The 18,907-nt window shown below is 34.8% G+C and overlaps 1 protein-coding gene across 7 annotated transcripts in view; it reads right to left on the bottom strand.

Moving 5' to 3' along the window:
• LOC123705071 (protein phosphatase 1 regulatory subunit 12A) overlaps positions 1-18,907 on the bottom strand; it is a 46,957-nt gene that overhangs the window by 16,156 nt on the left and 11,894 nt on the right. For 2 of the 7 annotated variants that reach the window (XM_045653653.1, XM_045653654.1), the window contains exons 2-16: positions 15,567-15,697; positions 13,661-13,779; positions 13,326-13,474; positions 11,886-12,041; positions 11,370-11,559; positions 10,990-11,154; positions 9,840-9,918; positions 8,903-9,061; positions 8,075-8,188; positions 7,443-7,541; positions 6,282-6,498; positions 5,191-5,331; positions 3,271-3,415; positions 2,508-2,674; positions 16-72 (exon numbers count right to left, since the gene is read on the bottom strand). In XM_045653653.1, coding sequence (XP_045509609.1) covers positions 16-72; positions 2,508-2,674; positions 3,271-3,415; positions 5,191-5,331; positions 6,282-6,498; positions 7,443-7,541; positions 8,075-8,188; positions 8,903-9,061; positions 9,840-9,918; positions 10,990-11,154; positions 11,370-11,559; positions 11,886-12,041; positions 13,326-13,474; positions 13,661-13,779; positions 15,567-15,697 — 2,088 coding nt within the window. The remainder of the gene's footprint in view (positions 1-15; positions 73-2,507; positions 2,675-3,270; positions 3,416-5,190; positions 5,332-6,281; positions 6,499-7,442; positions 7,542-8,074; positions 8,189-8,902; positions 9,062-9,839; positions 9,919-10,989; positions 11,155-11,369; positions 11,560-11,885; positions 12,042-13,325; positions 13,475-13,660; positions 13,780-15,566; positions 15,698-18,907) is intronic. The other 5 variants (XM_045653656.1, XM_045653655.1, XM_045653657.1 and 2 more) reach the window with 5 other exon arrangements.

The raw sequence follows: 18,907 nt of genomic DNA, 5'->3' as shown, positions 1-18,907 counted from the left end.
AAAATATAAACTTACTTGTACGTCTGCGTCGACATCGCCTTCGCCGCCTCCTCCGCGGTCGTTAACGATGTCCTAAACAAAACGGATTTCCCTTTAATATTTATGTCATAACCGTTAGATATAATACGTCCACTATTTATGGAAGCTTACTTTACACAATATGTATTTAATAAGAAAGCTTTCAAAGCTATTTTACACCAGTTACCAAAATATAAATGTCTTAACAAATTCTATTATATCATTTTAAGTGCGAATGCTTTCTAGGAGAACAAAACAATGTGTATTCAAATTTCATTATATCATTAGTCGGCAAAGTCAGTCAAAATACCAACAGATTAGAAAGTTTATAGTTTACCCTAACATAAACTCTTGCACCACATTCTAAGTATATACCTAATATATAAACGATGTTAACATCTTGGTATGACTGTTAACTCAAAAAACACGTAAAATTCTCCGCCCATGTTTGAATCATCTTTATGATTCACAGTTCACTATAAACCGATCTGGTTATATCCAAAACACATGATATCCAAAATACACCGGCCGCATTAGAATCTCACGTGTTTCCCACAACACTGTACACACTTTGGTAATATTTAATTTTAGCCCAGAAGGTCAATACGCGATGCATTCGTCAAATCTTTTGTGTAATAAAACAATCACACGTCGCGACCAATGTGTTACGTTAATTTATTAGTGTTGTTCACGACCGTCTTTAAATATATTATTTGGATAAATGTTGCCTTCTTTATACGGGTTGAAGATTTTTCTGTTCTACTAAGGCGTCATTCAAAAATAAAATATAATTTTATCATTAATTTGTTTTTGTATATGTAAGAGTAGATAATTAAAGGGGATCACTCCTTAAACAAATTTTAACATGAAAATATTTTTGCGTTAGTAAACCATTGTTTTATCATCGTACTAATATTATAAATGCGAAAGTTTGTGAGGATGTGTATGTGTGTGTTTGTTACTCTTTCATGAAAATATTACTGAACCGATTACAATGAAATTTAGCACACATATAGAGGTTAACTTGGATTAACACAAGGATAAGTTTTATCCCGGAAATCCCACGGGAACGGGAACTATATAGTATGTTTTTAACTATAGATGTTTTCTTTGAAAACGCGGGCGAAGCCGCGGGCGGAAAGCTAGTATAATATAATCAAAGATGGATATTTCATAATTCTTATATATTTACAACATTGGTTTTACAGACAAATCGAAAATTATAATTAGTTTTGTGTACAACTAGAGCGCGGCCGACTGTATTGACGATCAAGACCAAAAGATAATTATTGTTTATTACACCTACATTCTAAAGTTATATGCTGTCACGAAACCAACCCATTCTTTTTGCCTCTACATCTCGTTTTAATGACGTATAAGAACTAGATATTAAGTTTTAGTACTATCTAATTTGAACATTCGCGTAAACGATACGGATTTCAGTTGATACAGCTGTTATTGTACGTATTTTTTTAAAGCATTCAGTTTTAAGAGTTCCTATTTTTAAATAGTTATTTTACAAAATGAGCTTTTATAAGTAAAGCCGGTGTCCTCTCGTCAGGTCTAAAATTACATTATATTACAAATTTTCTGATATTTGAGTATCCTAACTTAAAGGTAAAATAGATGTTACTATTCTTAGGACAACAATAAATTATATATAGACCTTCTTTGAAAAGTTTCGTCTATTTAAAAAACTGCATCAATTCCGATGTGTACTTAAGATACAAGCATATAACTTAAGATACAGGATATAGGGACAGAGAAGGCGACTCCGTTGAAGTGAAACTCCTTGAGGCGCTTTGAGAGTAAAATTTCAAGGTCGCGTCATGGCAATACCGTCAAAATGGAGTAAGACGATTTTGGTATCTTTGAATCTTGCCAAAGAAGTTTCACTTCTGACACGTATGCTCAGTACACTCGCTTTTTTTTAGGGTTCCGCACCGAATCGGTAAAACGGGATCATAATACTGAGACTTTGTTGTCTGTCTGTCTCTCATAAACCGTGATAGCTGTATAACTGAAATTTTCACAAAATGATATATTTCCGTAGCCGCTATTAAACAACAAATACTAAAAATTAAAAAATATATATTGATGGTCCCCATAGTACGGAACCCTTCGTGCGCGAGTCCGACTCGTACTTGGCCGGTTTTTTGACGTGACAACGTCCTATAATTCGATAGAGCCGGCAGCACGCACGAAAAAACATGACTCATGCGGCGTTACCTCGCTCTGAGGCGTTCCATGTAAGGCTTGAAGTGCGAGCGAGAGCGCGGAACGAGCGACAAAGAAGCACAATCGGCCAATGCCTCAGCCCCCGAATCACAGACACAATAGAAAATCTATTGAGTCGCGGTCTCATCGGGCCGCTCGGTGGTCAATGGGTTAAGACGTTGTTACGTTCAACTATCGTCAGTAAACCGACTTTACAGACAACCAATTTTTTTAATCTATACAGTGCTAGTACAGGCAGCGTGCGCACTCACGTCCATGTCCACATGGCCGACGCCCGTGGAGCGGCGCTTGGGCCGGCGGCGGCGCTGTATCACGTTGAGCGCCGCCTGCGTGCTCGGCGACGAGTTGCTCGGCGACTTGTTCTCAGCGCTGCTCTCGCGGTCCTTCTCCTCCTCGGTGGACGCTACCACTGAGTTACCTGTACATGTTGTACCATATTAGTATACTTGTTTTGTTTTTGTATAATATTATTTGATTCTTAAGTTATCTATCCATGTATAATTACAGTTTCTTGTATATGTATGTATTTATGCACTATCTACCTTTTTACTGATTTATTTTTCCTATACCCCAAGTTTGCCTGGAAGAAATCGCTTTTAAGCGATAAGGCCGCCAAATTGTACATTTATTTTAAGTTACATATCGTTTCTGTAAATTTTGTTTTTGTGTGCATTGTACAATAAAGTGTTTTCTATTCTATTATATTCTAGCTTACCGCCCGCGGCTTCGTCCGCTTTCTATTTTTTGTTAAGTGGACAAATTTTGAAGTCCTAAGGCGACTGTAAAAGTAATACATAAACGATTCGTGTTATTGCAATAATGAATGGAATCGGAAACAACGAACTTTAGTTTTAACCATGGATTAATATACGATTTAGAATACTTTTTAAGGGCCACGGGCGTGCGTGCATTTATGACAAACACTTTGCAGGAATACCAATATTATCAAGTCAAAAAGAGTCAGTTTCAGACATTTCTCCAAGCCTACATGATATTAATAAATTGGTAACTAACTGGTACGGTTCTCCTTGGTAGGCGTGGTTGTACCCGAGTTGTTGGTTGCGATCTGGTTGGCGCCGGTCGGCGGGCGTCGGATCGGCAACGTCACTGTCGCCTCCGTCTCCGTCCGCGGGCTTGTAGCCGCATCCTCCAACTCAAACTATACATTAAGATCGTTTATTAATACATAAATCACAATTAATGGCATGTTGAACGTGTTGCACATCTACTACATACTTGAACTATAACACCAACCAACAATTCACATTGCTACAAACAATAAATGTAATATCAATTTCAAAACAACACCAAAAGCTAATTTAGCCATAATTAATATTGGCAAAGAGACAAGTTTGCGTAGTTTCTGCGGATTGTGTACATTTTCTACATGATTTAAAATAGAGGCAAACACATGGGCGCAAGACATATTTACCACAATGCGGATAAGTGGAGAAAATATTAATTGCGCAATATGTTTGGTTAATCACATTTCTATTTTGGCGAGACGTTTGGTGTCTGTTCAAATTCTGAAGGGAATCAACGCTTAAACTATTCTAGCAACACGTATGCGACATATAACTGCACGTACACAAATTTACATGCACTTAAATTAACGTAATTCACGCACATGCAAATACATACACAAATGAGGACATAAATACGAACTAACATGCAATGAAGTTCTTGCAGTGAACAGTTAAGTGTCAATGAATGATAACAATATAACATAAACCTGTGCAGAATAGAATATACAGAATAGCGCAAAAATTTGGAAATAAAACAGTAATACGCGAAATAATTTATGTTAATGTTTCTAAACAAACAATACTTGTGTGACATAGTAATATTAATATATATAAATTTCCAATATCACAACATTGATTGCTGAATACCACGAACAGAATTGAAAGCCCCACAATTTTCACACCATGCCGAGTGCCGGAGAGATTTTCAATACCACGACAATACGCGTTTACACGACCATTCATTGTTACTTGATACAATTTATTTAGTATAAAAATTATAGAGCGCGAAATTAAAAAAAAAATACATTTAAAACTAAATTGCTAACTATCCCTTTCACCATTCATGATTACCACATGCATTTCTCTGTATAAAGGTATAGATTAAAATGGACTTTATTATGATTTATAAGTCCATCGTCCACATTTTGCGACTGGTCGCTTCATCGACCTACTGTTTCATATAAAGATCACTCAATTAATACCAATTTTACACCAATGCCATAGACAATAAACAGGCATACCAGCACAATACCATAGATAATATTTAAAGTCATCCCCAATCATCATCTTCCCCCGCTCCCTACTACATACAGGTAACTCATCCCATACCACAAACGTCAACCTTGTGGTAATCTATTTCAGAATATTACATATACAGTATATGAACACACTAGACCTGCTCTGCACCCACACTGTTCACAAAGAACCTACCCGTACCCACGTACAACATATCCAACAAAATTTCTACCCACACGGCGCGCGCAGAAACATCACAGACAGCATACCGACAACACATTTCCACCATCACCAATATCACTTTCAACAAACCCACAACACATTTCCTATCCACACGACCCACACCACAGACAACATACCCACACACATTTCAAAATATCCAAAAAACATTTCTCATCCGCACGGCGCGCAAACACCACATCAATTTCAACAAACCCAGAACACGTTACCTTTACAACATGTCCACATCACATCTACCCGCACACACCACAGACAACATACCCACAACACCCACACGACAGGTATCATACCGACATCACCTCCACAACTCACAACAAACCGACAGCACATCCCCCAGCACCCACATCGCTTACAACAAATCACCCACGTGTCCACAGATATTCAGAACGCAGAAAGCACAATAAATGGTCGCGTCCAGTAGCGGCGTGTCCACCTTGTTAGCGGGATCGAGCCGCAGCCGCCACGAGGGGCGGCGCTCACTGTTCGCGGCGATCGTCGCGGTTGCGGTCGCGGTCACGCACGCCAGCGCCAGCGAGACCGCCGCCTCACCGCCGCCGGACGATAACGCGCGCGCCTATGCAACCCCAAAGTGCTTTTAGACAATTGTTGTGAGTTTCCAGTCTCGTATGTTTCTCTTTGCTCTTATTTGTTTCACTGTTACACACCCAACCCCAAAGTTGACAATCACAATGAAGTTTTAAACGACATGTTTGTGGCAACTGTTTTCTTTTATAAGAGGAGAAAGGGTAACGTCCAAAACAATTTTAGATAATATATTTCATTCTTTCTTAAATACTTTTTACATAAAATCGTATAAGCCATCTTACACTGCATCTGGATTTTTTATATGAAGGATTGGTATTGGAACGCGTAATATTCTTCTACACACCACTGCCCAAAGACGTTTTTTTTTTTTTTTCAATATTTTGGCGTTCTAGTATTAATGAAAATCTATAACTAATTAATATTTATTAACAGTCCCTTTATCAATGTATATCTTAGCCCAATCAATCGGTCTGTCTGGAAAAAAATTGCTATAATTTTACACAAAAAAATGAATTGTTATGTAATGCGACATATTACCACAATTGTTACAAACATCTTGTATTTATGTACATGTAAGTATATGAAAACAAATAGGTAATAAAAACAAGTGGTTGTTCGACGGGGTCTGTAAATAGGAGAAAACTAATGTTACTCTCTTTGACTAATAATTATTTTTACACAAAAATCTTATCAAAACTGTATTAAGAGCACAGCAGTACCAAATACTAATTATATGTGGATAAAAACTTAAATACTCAGCTCCTATATTACATACCAATATACCGTATAATTTTCGCAAATAGAATTCCTACATATTGCTAACCCATAACGGTTGAAAACTACTTGAATGAACATAATAAAAATATTGGTATAATACTAGTCTAATCCTATATCATATATCAAGCGGAGTATGTAAGCTAGATGCGTCGGGATCGCTTTATTTACAGTACAACAATTAAGAAAATAATCTATACGCACTGTGCTATTTTCTACTGGGCTATCGTCGGTTTTCTTCAGGCTGGCGGATGATGTTTCCGTCGTTCCATTATTCGTTTTCTTCTTGACCAGCTGTTCGGCGGATTTGATCTCATCGAGTGTGACGCCCTGGGTCGACCTCCTGGTCTCACGCACGCGTTTTGCGTGCGCTTTCCTTTGCGTTTCGCTCTCTTCGTCGCGTACGGGCGGCACGAACGACCTATTTGTGCATATTTATTAGTACATGTTCACAATATTTCGTATCATTACAATAATTTACCGGCTGTGACACGTATAGTGAAATGCAAAATAATTAAACATCAATTCTTAGGCAACTACAATCACGATATAGCAATTTTTAGACAACAAATAGATTTTTAGCTGAAAAATTACAGTATAAGATGTTGCATTACTGAATATATCTTTAGTATATTTGAAATAATACTAATAAAGTATAAAAATAGCATCTTAAGTTATTTATAATAAAAAACAAAATACCATATTCATGCATATTGCATTATAATATTGTGGACGCATAAAACTCGAGGAAAACATAAAATAATAAGCTATATTATAAATAAAAAAATTATAACTAATTAGGAAACATGCAGAATGAATTATACTAGATCTACGACTACTCTAAACATGCAAATATTGTTAATCATATAACTTATAATAAACAATAACAATAATAATTTTCTACGCAGCAAAAAAAAAAAATGTCTGAGCACAAAACAGTTGAAGCTCTATAAGTTCGAAATAAATAAACTTCACACAAAATTATGTGTTGCTTGAACAAAAGACGTCAAATTCACAAAATATGATAAGAATTTGCCACATTGTTATCAAATCAATAATAATTGAAATGCACACGAAGAATAATTCATATTTAAACCGAACTATCTGATTATTTTACTGTACCATATGAAAATTATATTATAGAGAAAAATTAGACGTTTTATAATACTAAAACAACAGCATATTAAATTCTCTGAAAGGTCATTTGCATAATGGAAGCATCGTAATAGACCCGTCTAATACACATAGCATCCAAACAATCTATAATAATATAAACACAGCTATATATTGTAAGTATAAACAACGAGTGCAAACATGAAACTATCTTGTGTTCAAGCAACCACAATACTACAAGGGCTTGAGTACTTGAAGAAATTCCTGAAAATGTTCCCAGGCGACAGTTTGGTGGGCGTCGCCGAGCTTGGTGTTGAATTGCTACTGTTCGACTCTACGCTTTCCGAACCGCTGCCATATACATAAATATACTCCATTAAACTTATCTTTATATTATAGTATAGAAATCTATTGTATACTTATATATTATTCTGATTGATGATAGAAAGATAACATTAACGAGAACAATATTTAATTATTTCTTTATGTTGTACACTTTATAGACTGAACATATTGATTTTGTTACATAAATAATATGAATTTTGATACTTATACAATTTTTTTAAATAACATGATAAATACTTTTTACAATACTGTATCAATAAATAATTTCTGATCCAAATAATATTTTCAATACTGCGATACTAGATATGAGATTATTTTTTCTGTGAAGTACATAATAGTAAAAAATAATTGTTCAAAGTGTAAAATATTGTCCTAATTGTTTGAATATAACGGCAATACAAATCTACTTATAATAAGTCATACGTAACTATCACCGTACGCCTACACTACTACTCATATACTTAGTTCACTAAATATATGAGATATATTTACAAATATAGTATCTATAATTAATATTGTATGTAGAGAATTGTGTATACCTTCTAACAGTGGTCTGGGTCGTGGTTGTAGTGGTAGTAGTCGCATTTGAGCTCGTACTTGCCGGCGCACTCCATGTGTTTGCTTCCCTTTCCCTTCTTTCATTCGCAGTTACCCTATACACACAAAATATATAAATAATATATAATTACTTGATCAATATATTAAATTTTCCTTATAAACACATTCACAATCAATACAACACAAAACAGAACAAGAAAAAGCTTGAATAGAACAAAATTAAATGTGACATTAGAATATGAATTCGTAGTAGAGAGTGAATACGGCACGTTAATAAAATTAAATGTTATGTAAATCTAAGGATCCGTACATATGGTAAACTTTATTCTATTTCACCAAAAAGTTTGTGTATATGTATTTTAATCTTTCCTCCAAAACTTTACTTATTATGTAAAGTTTACCATATGCGAACCCTGTTTTTAATTTTGACCACAAATTTTGACATTATAATTGTACCTTTAAAATATTTGAACTTTTCCAAATTACAACGGCTTTGCAAGCAAACGAACGAATAAAGATGCGTTCTACATTCGTTCTCTTAAAAACCGATCACCGAATCAACCAATCGAAATTTTAAGCAAGCGATCTCTATTCTAAAAATAGAACACCGCGTTAACCAATATTACGGGCTTACCGAGCTTTCTATCTTAAAACAATATCAATTACAGTGTGGAACAAGATAGAGATAACCGATAGATCATCTAGCGCCATCTCTTTCCCACACTGTATTTAATACTGCTTTAAGCCATCATGGTGACTAGAGAACACATCAAAATTAGCGGTCAAAAGCATTTGTGAAGCCGCGGCACCTTGTGTGAACGTCGTCGTTAGTCTCAGCCGTATTGTTAGTCTCCTGGCCCTTTTTCCTCAGTTCGAGCGCCGCGAGCGTGGTCTGAGGCAGCGGCGGTATCGACGGGCACGACGAGGCCTTTATACGCGCCGTCACGTCCCGGTACCGCTGGTAGAAACTGTTCACACAGACACGCCATGCGAGTTTTATATGTGGGGCGATTCGATGGGCGGTATGAAAGTATTTACACTAAGTAAGATTGTTTAACATGTGGTGTAAAATAACAATTTTTTTTGTATCCATCGTAAAAATTATTTAAAATGCATTGATGGCTTTTTTTGACTGTATTACTTGTTTACAGCTTGTATATTTTGACAAATGCTGTACAAGAAATAAGTTTTACTCTTTAAATATTATTCATGTTTTCTATGTATCTATATTTTGCTAAAGGATATGCAAGCTGTCCAATAAAAGGTACATTTACTTTTGTGTACTGTTAAACTATCGGTTTATATGCATTTCATATCAATACTTCGACGACAAATACTTTTTTACTAATAATTTAAGGCAATAATATAAAAAATAACAATTGCTTCCAAAAATCCTATGCGTTCTCAAAAAGTTAAAAAAGAAATTAATTAATTATTACGTAATTAATTATAGCTTAATTATGAATGCTCGTTAAAAATTTAATATGAATTATAATCAACTGTACTGATATTTTGCTGTTTTATTATTAATCATTGTTATTGCAATTATATAATTAGGATTTTAAAATTAAGCCAATCTGTATTAGTTTGTTTACTAAAATATCAGTACAGACCACCATATTTACAATTTAATGATTCTGAACATCGATCAAGATACAAATGCATGCCGAAAGAATATGTGCTATCTATACACGTATTTAGCAAATAAAAAATACCAAAATCGTGTAAACACTGAATCCCACTCACGTCTTATCATTTTCGAAGCTGTGCGTTCTTCGCAGTATTGTATCGTTATCCACGTTATTGTTCGTCGGCTTATTTTCACCTGGAAAGAATTATTATTTTATTATTATAATATGAAAACCATCCATATTAACTTCTAGCCAAACACTTTGCAATGTGATATTATGCTAGCCAGCTTACTACAGAGATAATCGTATAATAGATATAGCTTAAACTACTTGATTAAATTACGAGTGATATGAAAAAAATAAGCAATCTTCTATGTAGCAAAACGTTTATGGATTTGTGTGTAGAAGTCATATATTATAGTTGGGGAAAATGTGAGATATAAGGTGTGTGTCGTCATGAATGAGTCGTGCATGAGTCATGAACGAGCCCAATTTCAATAACTAAGATTTAAATTATGTTATAATATAGAGTGGGTCAAAAGAAGTCAGCCGATGTTGTTTACACAACAACAACACATACAGCTCATGAAAACACAAACATAATAAGTTGATGTAGGCTTCTTTGATCCTGATTGTGATAGTGAGTAAAACATTCATTTAAAAAACATTATGCTAATGTAGTAAATACGCGTGCGTATATGTAGCAATATATGAAACTGGTATCTATTGTAATAATAACTCAATAGGGTGGGATATTAAAGCTGGAAAAGTCTCCACCGTATCAGTTTATCGAAATTTTTATCAGTTGGGTGAAAACTTATTAAATTGTAGATGGATGGAACAGGGTGATCATATCTAGAAATTTACAGGGCAGTTTAATGTAAATAATAGTGTTACCACTCTACTACATCATTGGGAGCAAAGAATATAGACAAGATTGTGTCTACTGTAATATTACCTCAATGGGGCAGGAAGATGTCTACTATAAGTTCTCGATCAACAAGGAATGTGAGCGTTTCCACCGCAGTACCAAATCAGTGGGAGGGAAGAGTATCTAGGTGGATGTCGACTGTAGCAGTGTACAGTTCGAATCAAACTTAATGGCGGTTCGGAAGTTAGCTGCGAGTGCACTGCGAGTCCCACTGATATCTAAAATAGTTGCGCATCGGATCGTACGATGTTGCGAGCCGGCATTAAGTTTGTACTGTATCAGTGAGGGAGCGTGTATAGCGGGTACACACGGTGGGGGTGGGGGGCTCACTTACGCGCTTTGTCCTGCAGGCGGTTGCGGAAGGAGGCGGAGCGGCGCCAGGACGGCGCGTCGTCGTCCGCGGCCGCGTCGCCCGCCGCGCTCTCCGGCGACGGCGCGCGCACCTTCGGCGGTTTGCCCTCCGACACCTTTGTTATTATCTCCGGCGCCGGCGGCTTCTCTGCGTTCCCACGATATATGATGGCACATGAGTCATGAACGAGCCCAATTTCACTAATTATATCAACATATCCACCGGCCGTATAGCCGTTGCGTTCACTACGCACCGTAACTTTACGGAACCGGCGTCGATTAGTAGAACTGGGCGATTGCGAGGTTATGATGGGCGTGGATGGGGTTGGTTATTGACAACGTGCGAAATGTATGGGTACTGACCGTTGACGATGGTGTCCGGCTGGCCGGTGATCTGCAGCTCGACCCGCTTGACGTCGTGCTTGGGCGGACTTCGTTTGCGTTTGTTGTTGTTGTTATTGTTGTTGTTGTTGCGACGCGTGGCTGCCTTGACCGAGGCTTCCGCGAGCCACGCCGATATACCGGGATCGACGAGGTCCATGCAAGTTTGGCCCTAAAATAATAGGTATTTGATTATAATTTCTTTGCCGTGTTTAGATAACAATGAATGTAATACATAATTAAAAAACAATATAACAATTGGTAATACTGACTATAGCGCGGCTAATGAGTGTTGACACAACATTCAGCTCACAATTTAATAACACATCTTCAACATCACTAGCATTTGGACGTTAATAATCTGTATTATCTTTCATGTTTAATAAATGGTGTGCAATAGCAACAACAACAGTTAAAAAATGTCAATGTCAAGCTCTGACCCATTCCACATATAGCTTACAAATTGCACATATTTAATCCATATTTTCAATCTCTTACCGAATAGTTCTTCACATTAGGATCAGCGCCAAACTTCAACAGTATCGCGGCGGCTTCTTTCTGTCCCCACAACGCGGCTGCATGTAACGGTGTCCAGCCTTCGTAATCGACTGAATCCGGTTCAGCATTACAATCTTCTAGCAGTGTTTTTGCCACCTTAATTCAACAGAATGTAACACTGATTAAAAAAAAAATATTTGTTTATGAAATTGGTTGTAAATATTCTAAGAAATGAACCCAGAGAAAATTAATAGTAAAATCTATTTTCCAACTGCCAACAATTGATACAAAAATACATGAAAATAATTTGCAATTTCTACGGAACTTTTACTACAGAGCCTTAAAAGATATACTTATACAATTCAGTTTTTTTTGTCTATACATCTTGACCACAGTCTCTCGCCTGACGGTACGCACTTCCCTAGTAGAATGTCCTTTACCACAAAACAAATAAATAATACGGTTATGTATGAAATGTCAAATATAATAAAATTTTATGAACCACGACATGTTTTATAATTTACGAATGTTCCTAATTAGACAGATGGTAAGTTTCACATGTACACGTTTTATTACTTTTAATGGGTCATTTACACCAATCAATGTATAAAAATCGTTAAAAAAGTATTTAAACAAAAATTGCTTGATTATTTATAAGACTTTTGTACTTTCATTGCATGTTTAAAAATATAAAAAGTGGATTAAAAATAAATCAACAAAAACTTTAATTGGTAATAAAACAACGCCAATAAAGTTTGCTTTCACGCGACCGACCGCGTAAAATTTATTTATAAACTTCATAATTAAGTTATTTCCGATAATACCTTTTTAATTTATTTAAGCTAACACACGATCTAAACTTAACATGTTACAGAATGTACATGTCTAACCGATCCTAATTGCTAACTACACAAATGGATATATTATAATATGCACCCCATTACAATGTCTATAAACAAACGTTTGTCCCCATCTACATTTATAAATAACCAATAAATTACAGTCATTAGATACTGTTGGGTCTTTTTAAACTTTTCCACAAACAACTTCAAACTCGTTACTGAATTTAAAATTCATTGCAACAAGCAATTTAGCCAAGGAATTGGATGTTTTACAATTTCTTGATAATTTGTCTGCGTATTGATTTTCAATTTGTAAGGAAATGTTCTTCCATTTATAATGATATAAATGCACTTTTCTACTTTAGTTCTATATAGAACATATAGATATCTAATTGAGTTAAAACGTTTCAAGCATAGAAGTGTGTAAGGAGTATTTAACCACTACATCACTTTATCTTTAGTTTCATATTATGCTTACAAATATTTGTAATATTATAAATAATAGAAAAACGTGAAAAAATGTTATCACTAGACGGGATTTTTTGATAATGGTCATACATAATATGATATAGTTTATTGTAAACATATAAAATCTTACATCAACATAACCCTTAGCGGCCGCCACGTGCAGCGGTGTGCCGCCCGTCTTGGGATCCCGAACTTCAACATATCCATTCGCTGCCCAGTTCTTTGCATCATTCCTGAGGGTCGTTACTTCAGCACTGCGAGACTTTTCACAGTCTATGCCTAAAAGCAATGATAATACTCAAGTTATTACACGCATTTACATACGAGAGGAAAATCTCTATTAAATCCTTGTGAATTCCACAACAGATGCACTCATGTTTATTATCGAGGTTTAACTTGACATCTAAAGTTTTCAGTTGTATATGTTCATCAGATAGATATTTTAAGGCAAACACCTTTCTTTACCTTTCTCATCGATCGCCTTTTGTAGAAGTTCTTCCATTTCATCGCTATCCACGATGTCGACAGCCAGCTCACCGTCATAGTTCACAGCTGCTACATCCGCGCCGTTTTCCAGGAGATATCTGAAATTATCATAATAATATTTAAATAAAAAACTAAAAAAGTATTAAATTAAAACTTTTCGAAACTAACAATAGATCGATTCTATCCAAAAAGACTACGTTTGATCTATAGTCTATACAACATTTTAAACATTAATATACGTATGGATATTGGTGTCTGAAATAAAGATTTATTATTATTAATATAATATATCATGTTGTTGGTATATAAAACTTTTGTTATTTAACAAAGTCATAAACAGATAAAGTATCCTTTAATTTTGTATTATATTACCTAGCTTACCTAGACGACCCAGACGTCGACTTCGATTATATCGATCAAATTGTGTGGGTTGAAACTAAGGGCTGATAAGTGTTGAGAAAGAGCTAAGCTGGCGAATAAGCTCTTTTGAAAGCTGATTTTTAGTACACTATAAACAATGTTCTTGGAGTCTTTAACAAAGTACATCCGCTCTCATTAGAGACAACTGCTCTTCAAAACTTCCGCTACATCCTTAACGTCATCCTACTTATATCGCGTTGAGGAAAAAGAGGGCTCAAGTAAACGCACGACCCTATCGTAGATACGCAAAACGCGTATGCGTGTATGTTACTATTATTACGTAGCACTAGTATATCAAAATATTTCGCAATTTAACGTTTCTACTTTCTTTATAGACTGTAATACATACTTTACTGTAATATAATTTATTAGTTTTATGAGTGACTTCAATTTAATTCCACCTCGCTGTTCTGTCCATATTGATTGTTAATTATATTACACACTTAAATATAATTGACGATATCTAAACATTCCATCTACAAAAATGTGTGTAACATCAAACTAAATATAGATATTTCAAGAAACCATTAGACAACACACAATTATTTGTTGCTATGAGAAGAAAAATAATCGCCCGATAGCTAGCTACAAACAAGAAGATTTCTCTCTAATTAAGATTTATTTTCGTATTGATATTAATAGTATGTATTTGGAATAGACATAATAAATAACAAAATAAATCAATAAGTACTTGTGTTGAGACCCGTGGAAATGATGAAACTGTAATATCGCTAAGCAAAAGATACAATATTTTTTTAAGATTTGCATTGTAGACGTTCTTTGCTGTTTAATGTGATGTTGTTAAGGAACCCTTTATATTCTGAATTCTGAAATGTCACGAATCTTCTTTCATTAACTTTTCACTGCCATATATTTACAAAAAGATTACGGGTCAAGTCCCGCGTCAACGAGTTATTGTATGAAGCCAAATAAATTCGTTTATTTATATAAAAAAACACACAAAAACTTGGCTGAATGCTTTCAAAAACAAGACTATAAAATGTTATTCTCGTGCTGAAGTTTAAAGAAATCTGTAAAACGCCTAAAATGTGGTATTTAAAGTAACTTAATACGGCGGTATTTAATAAACCAAGACATGATTAGGATTAATAAGGGTCAACTGAGTCAGCGTTGTTTACTATGACAAATTACCCATACTGGAATACCATTATATTAGAAGTAATAACTTGAGCAACATCCAAACACGTGTCATGTTAGTTTCATAGAATTTTGCAACTTCTGTTTCTTTCAATACATTATTGATTCATGAATATCTTCCTTAATTGAACTTAAACATAAATGGAAGGAATTTAAGGAAGTTTTCTTTTACACATTTCTTAACCTCATTAAAGTAAAAAGTATTTAAAATAAATAAAAAAAACAATTAACTAAATCTAGATATTAACAATCTTTTTACATAAGTATGTACATTTTAAACGCAACAATAACAAAAAGAAAGTGTTACCTAGCAATGCTTAGAAAGCCGCAGGAGGCAGTAGCGTGCAATGGGGTCCAGCCTTCATTATCACCGCGATTCACATCTGCGCCGTTTTCTACCAAGAACTGCACCATATCAAAGTTGTCATCGATGCAAGCCTGCAACATATATTAATTAGTAGGTAAATATTCAATGGTTCGCATCACTGCAAAAAGTCATTTCGATGATTTATCTCACAGCAGCACCGCTAGTGGGCCGATATGCCCTACGTAAGCGTGTTTCACTCATGACCTAATGTATCTATAAATATACAAAAATCGTGGCATTGTAAAAAGATACACGAAACGCGAAGAGAAATCGATATACATAAAAAAGTATATCTCTACTAATATTTGAAGAATATTTTCATAGATATATAAAAATACAAATGCTAATTCTCTAAAAATACTGCACTGAGCACATCAGATATTAATAACAACACAAAAATGGTGACGAGGAATTCATTAATATTAATTGGAATCAGGTTTGACTCTCTATTATCTCTCAATAAAATTCAGATTTTTATCGGTTGACTGCACCTTATTACAAGAGAGACCTAATAATCGGAAGTGAAAATCATCTTCAATTAAGATAATTCATGCAACAGTCTCGTGCAAGTCTCGGATGAACGATTAATAGAATGTCGACGGCAATAATTAAGTGAATAAGGATCACAACACATACGATATCGGAACTTAATTGCCATCCAACACAGCACACTGCACAGATATCATTTATATTTCACAATCGCTGAAGCACTAGTTATTTGGAAAAATAATTCACTAAGCACATGGTATACAGAAAAATACGATTGCAAGTGCGCAGAGCAATTTTATAGTTTAGATGCCATCAAATCGTGGAAGTATCTATACAAACATTTGCTTATGAAAAATACCCGAACAGCGATCACAATAATTTGTTTTAGGTGGTCGTCATACATTTCCTGACCTTTCGAGAAATAATGTTATAGAAAAAATCAATGCAGATTGCAGATATATTCAAATAACTAATCTGCCTTGATTTTTTTTTAAATATAGTGTTCTCTTGGCGCTTACTCACTGCGGCACTGTAGCGATAGCAGTCACAAAATAAAAAATACAACTAAAAAAGTAAAGAGAAAGCTGATGTAATCAAATTTATAAAAAATCAATTCGCTTTGGCAAGGTTATTCCATATTTGGCAGCAATTTTAAAGTTCAAATACTCAGGATCGATATTGATGCATAGATTATAGCTGTGCATACCATATACGGTGTTCTATTTCTTATTGGACACAAGATAATCGTAAAAACTTTGCATAGCACTTATGCATTTCAATGGTGCATGAACGTATTGTGCAACAGTACGGAACCCTGGCAGGGTCAGTGCCACGTTCGCTGGCGCATGTCGCGGCTCTAGAGGCGAGCTCTAGCCAATGTAACTGAGGTGTTTGCGGTAAAATTGTTTGTACTGCATAAATATACATAAACGCACATCCTCAACAATCATTACATTTCTCATTTATTATCAGAACTGCTATCACAGAAGCTCTTCCGTGTGAGATTGGCGAATAGATTTATCAGTGACATACTTCTTCGTTCACGTGTCTGCATGTAGGTATACTGAGTTGTTAAGTTACATCTTAAATGATTTTCCATTATGTAATTTATTGATGATTTGACTAACTTACTTAAGTTTATAAGCCTAATTACATATTAATAATTTAGACAACATTAATAATAACTAACAAGACAACTGTGTTCCAGAAGTAGAGCCAATGTTTTCAAGGGCACATAAGCATTGGCAAGTACCCAGAGTGAGATGTCAATAGTTACTGCTCGTCTTAACGTTGACAAAGCCACAAATACAATAAAATTAATACAACTATAGAGTGTACATAAATTTATTTAAAAGTAGATAATATATAATAAAAATTAAATAAAATCGCATTGCAAAAAAAATATCGCTGTGTGTGGTCAACTTATAGTGAATCTAAAGATCCTATGTTTCACCCTAACTGAACATAGCTAGGAAAATAAAAGATTATTATCGAAAAGGTGCAATAATAATAATCAATGCTTATTTTTTGATAAAAAGCAGCGAAGCAAACATTTGTAAATACTATAATGGATAGTTATTTGAATGCATTACTCATTATGTTGCAAGTTAACTATGAGATATTTATCAAAAGTCCGGATGTTGTGATTGCTCCAATAAAAAATACAGTTATGACGATATAATTTTACTTTATTGACAACATATGATTTCAAAGCTATTTAAGCGGTTCATATGTGCACCTATGTTATTAGGGCTTAATCATAAACAATAAAGGACTGCCAATTACCTACAACTAACAAAGCCGAAGTAGACAAATTTTAAAAATAATTCATTATTTTAGTTCAAACAATAAGTCATAGCATAAGTATTAAGTACTATATATTTTATATTTATGTATTTTAAAAGGCAAATAAAACCGATAAATTCAATACCTAAATAAAAGCATTGACAAAAGAATATAAGGTATGATTATATATTACTAGTGTGGGTTTTCGCAGATAATAGCATTCTATATTACCTAGTCCATCTCAATAATAATTATTCATTTGATTCTATAATAAAAGAAACATACTGTAACTACCTACTATTCTCATACGAATTGAATAAAATCGATGGATCGGTTCAATTTCGTATTGAATTGACGAATAACGTTCTAAAATATATGTATGTGTTCATTAGACACACAGTCCCTTGCCAAGTAACAGCCGGAATCGTCAGTCAGCTCCGTGCCTACGTCTACAATTAACACTAAAATAAAACATTCAAGGCGCGTGTGCAGCCTATGACGTAACTAATATCAACGGATCTCTCTCCGCTGTCTCAAGCGTGACCTCGAAAAAATCTCCTAACTATTCTAAATTTGTATGGCGCTATATCATTCAACAACACACCATTTTTTCACAAAATATTTAGGTCGGTCAACGACAGCATCAAATTTTTGGTACGAGTCAGTGCATTTAGGTATCAGGTCAATAAAATTGGGGCGTACACATATTTAGCTAGCTGCTGTCGTCAGCTCGTCAAGACGTTCGTCAAGAAAAACTAAATTTTGTACAGAAAATCTGAATTCTAATTTGTTACACAAACGAGCAGTCAGAATCAAAGACAAGAGACTGAGACGGTTATTAGAAATTTGTTAGTTACCTCACATCGATTTACTCAGTAATTTGAAGAAAATTATCACATATTATGAAAACTGGAAACAATGTATGAAATAAAAAGTTCACGGAGTCATCGACCTAATTTTCGGTATCTATCTAATGAGATGAGTATCGCACACTATAAATACTATTA

This window comes from Colias croceus, chromosome Z (assembly GCF_905220415.1).
Source record: "Colias croceus chromosome Z, ilColCroc2.1".
Lineage (NCBI taxonomy): Eukaryota > Metazoa > Arthropoda > Insecta > Lepidoptera > Pieridae > Colias > Colias croceus.
This window is presented reverse-complemented; position numbering and strand designations above follow the sequence as displayed.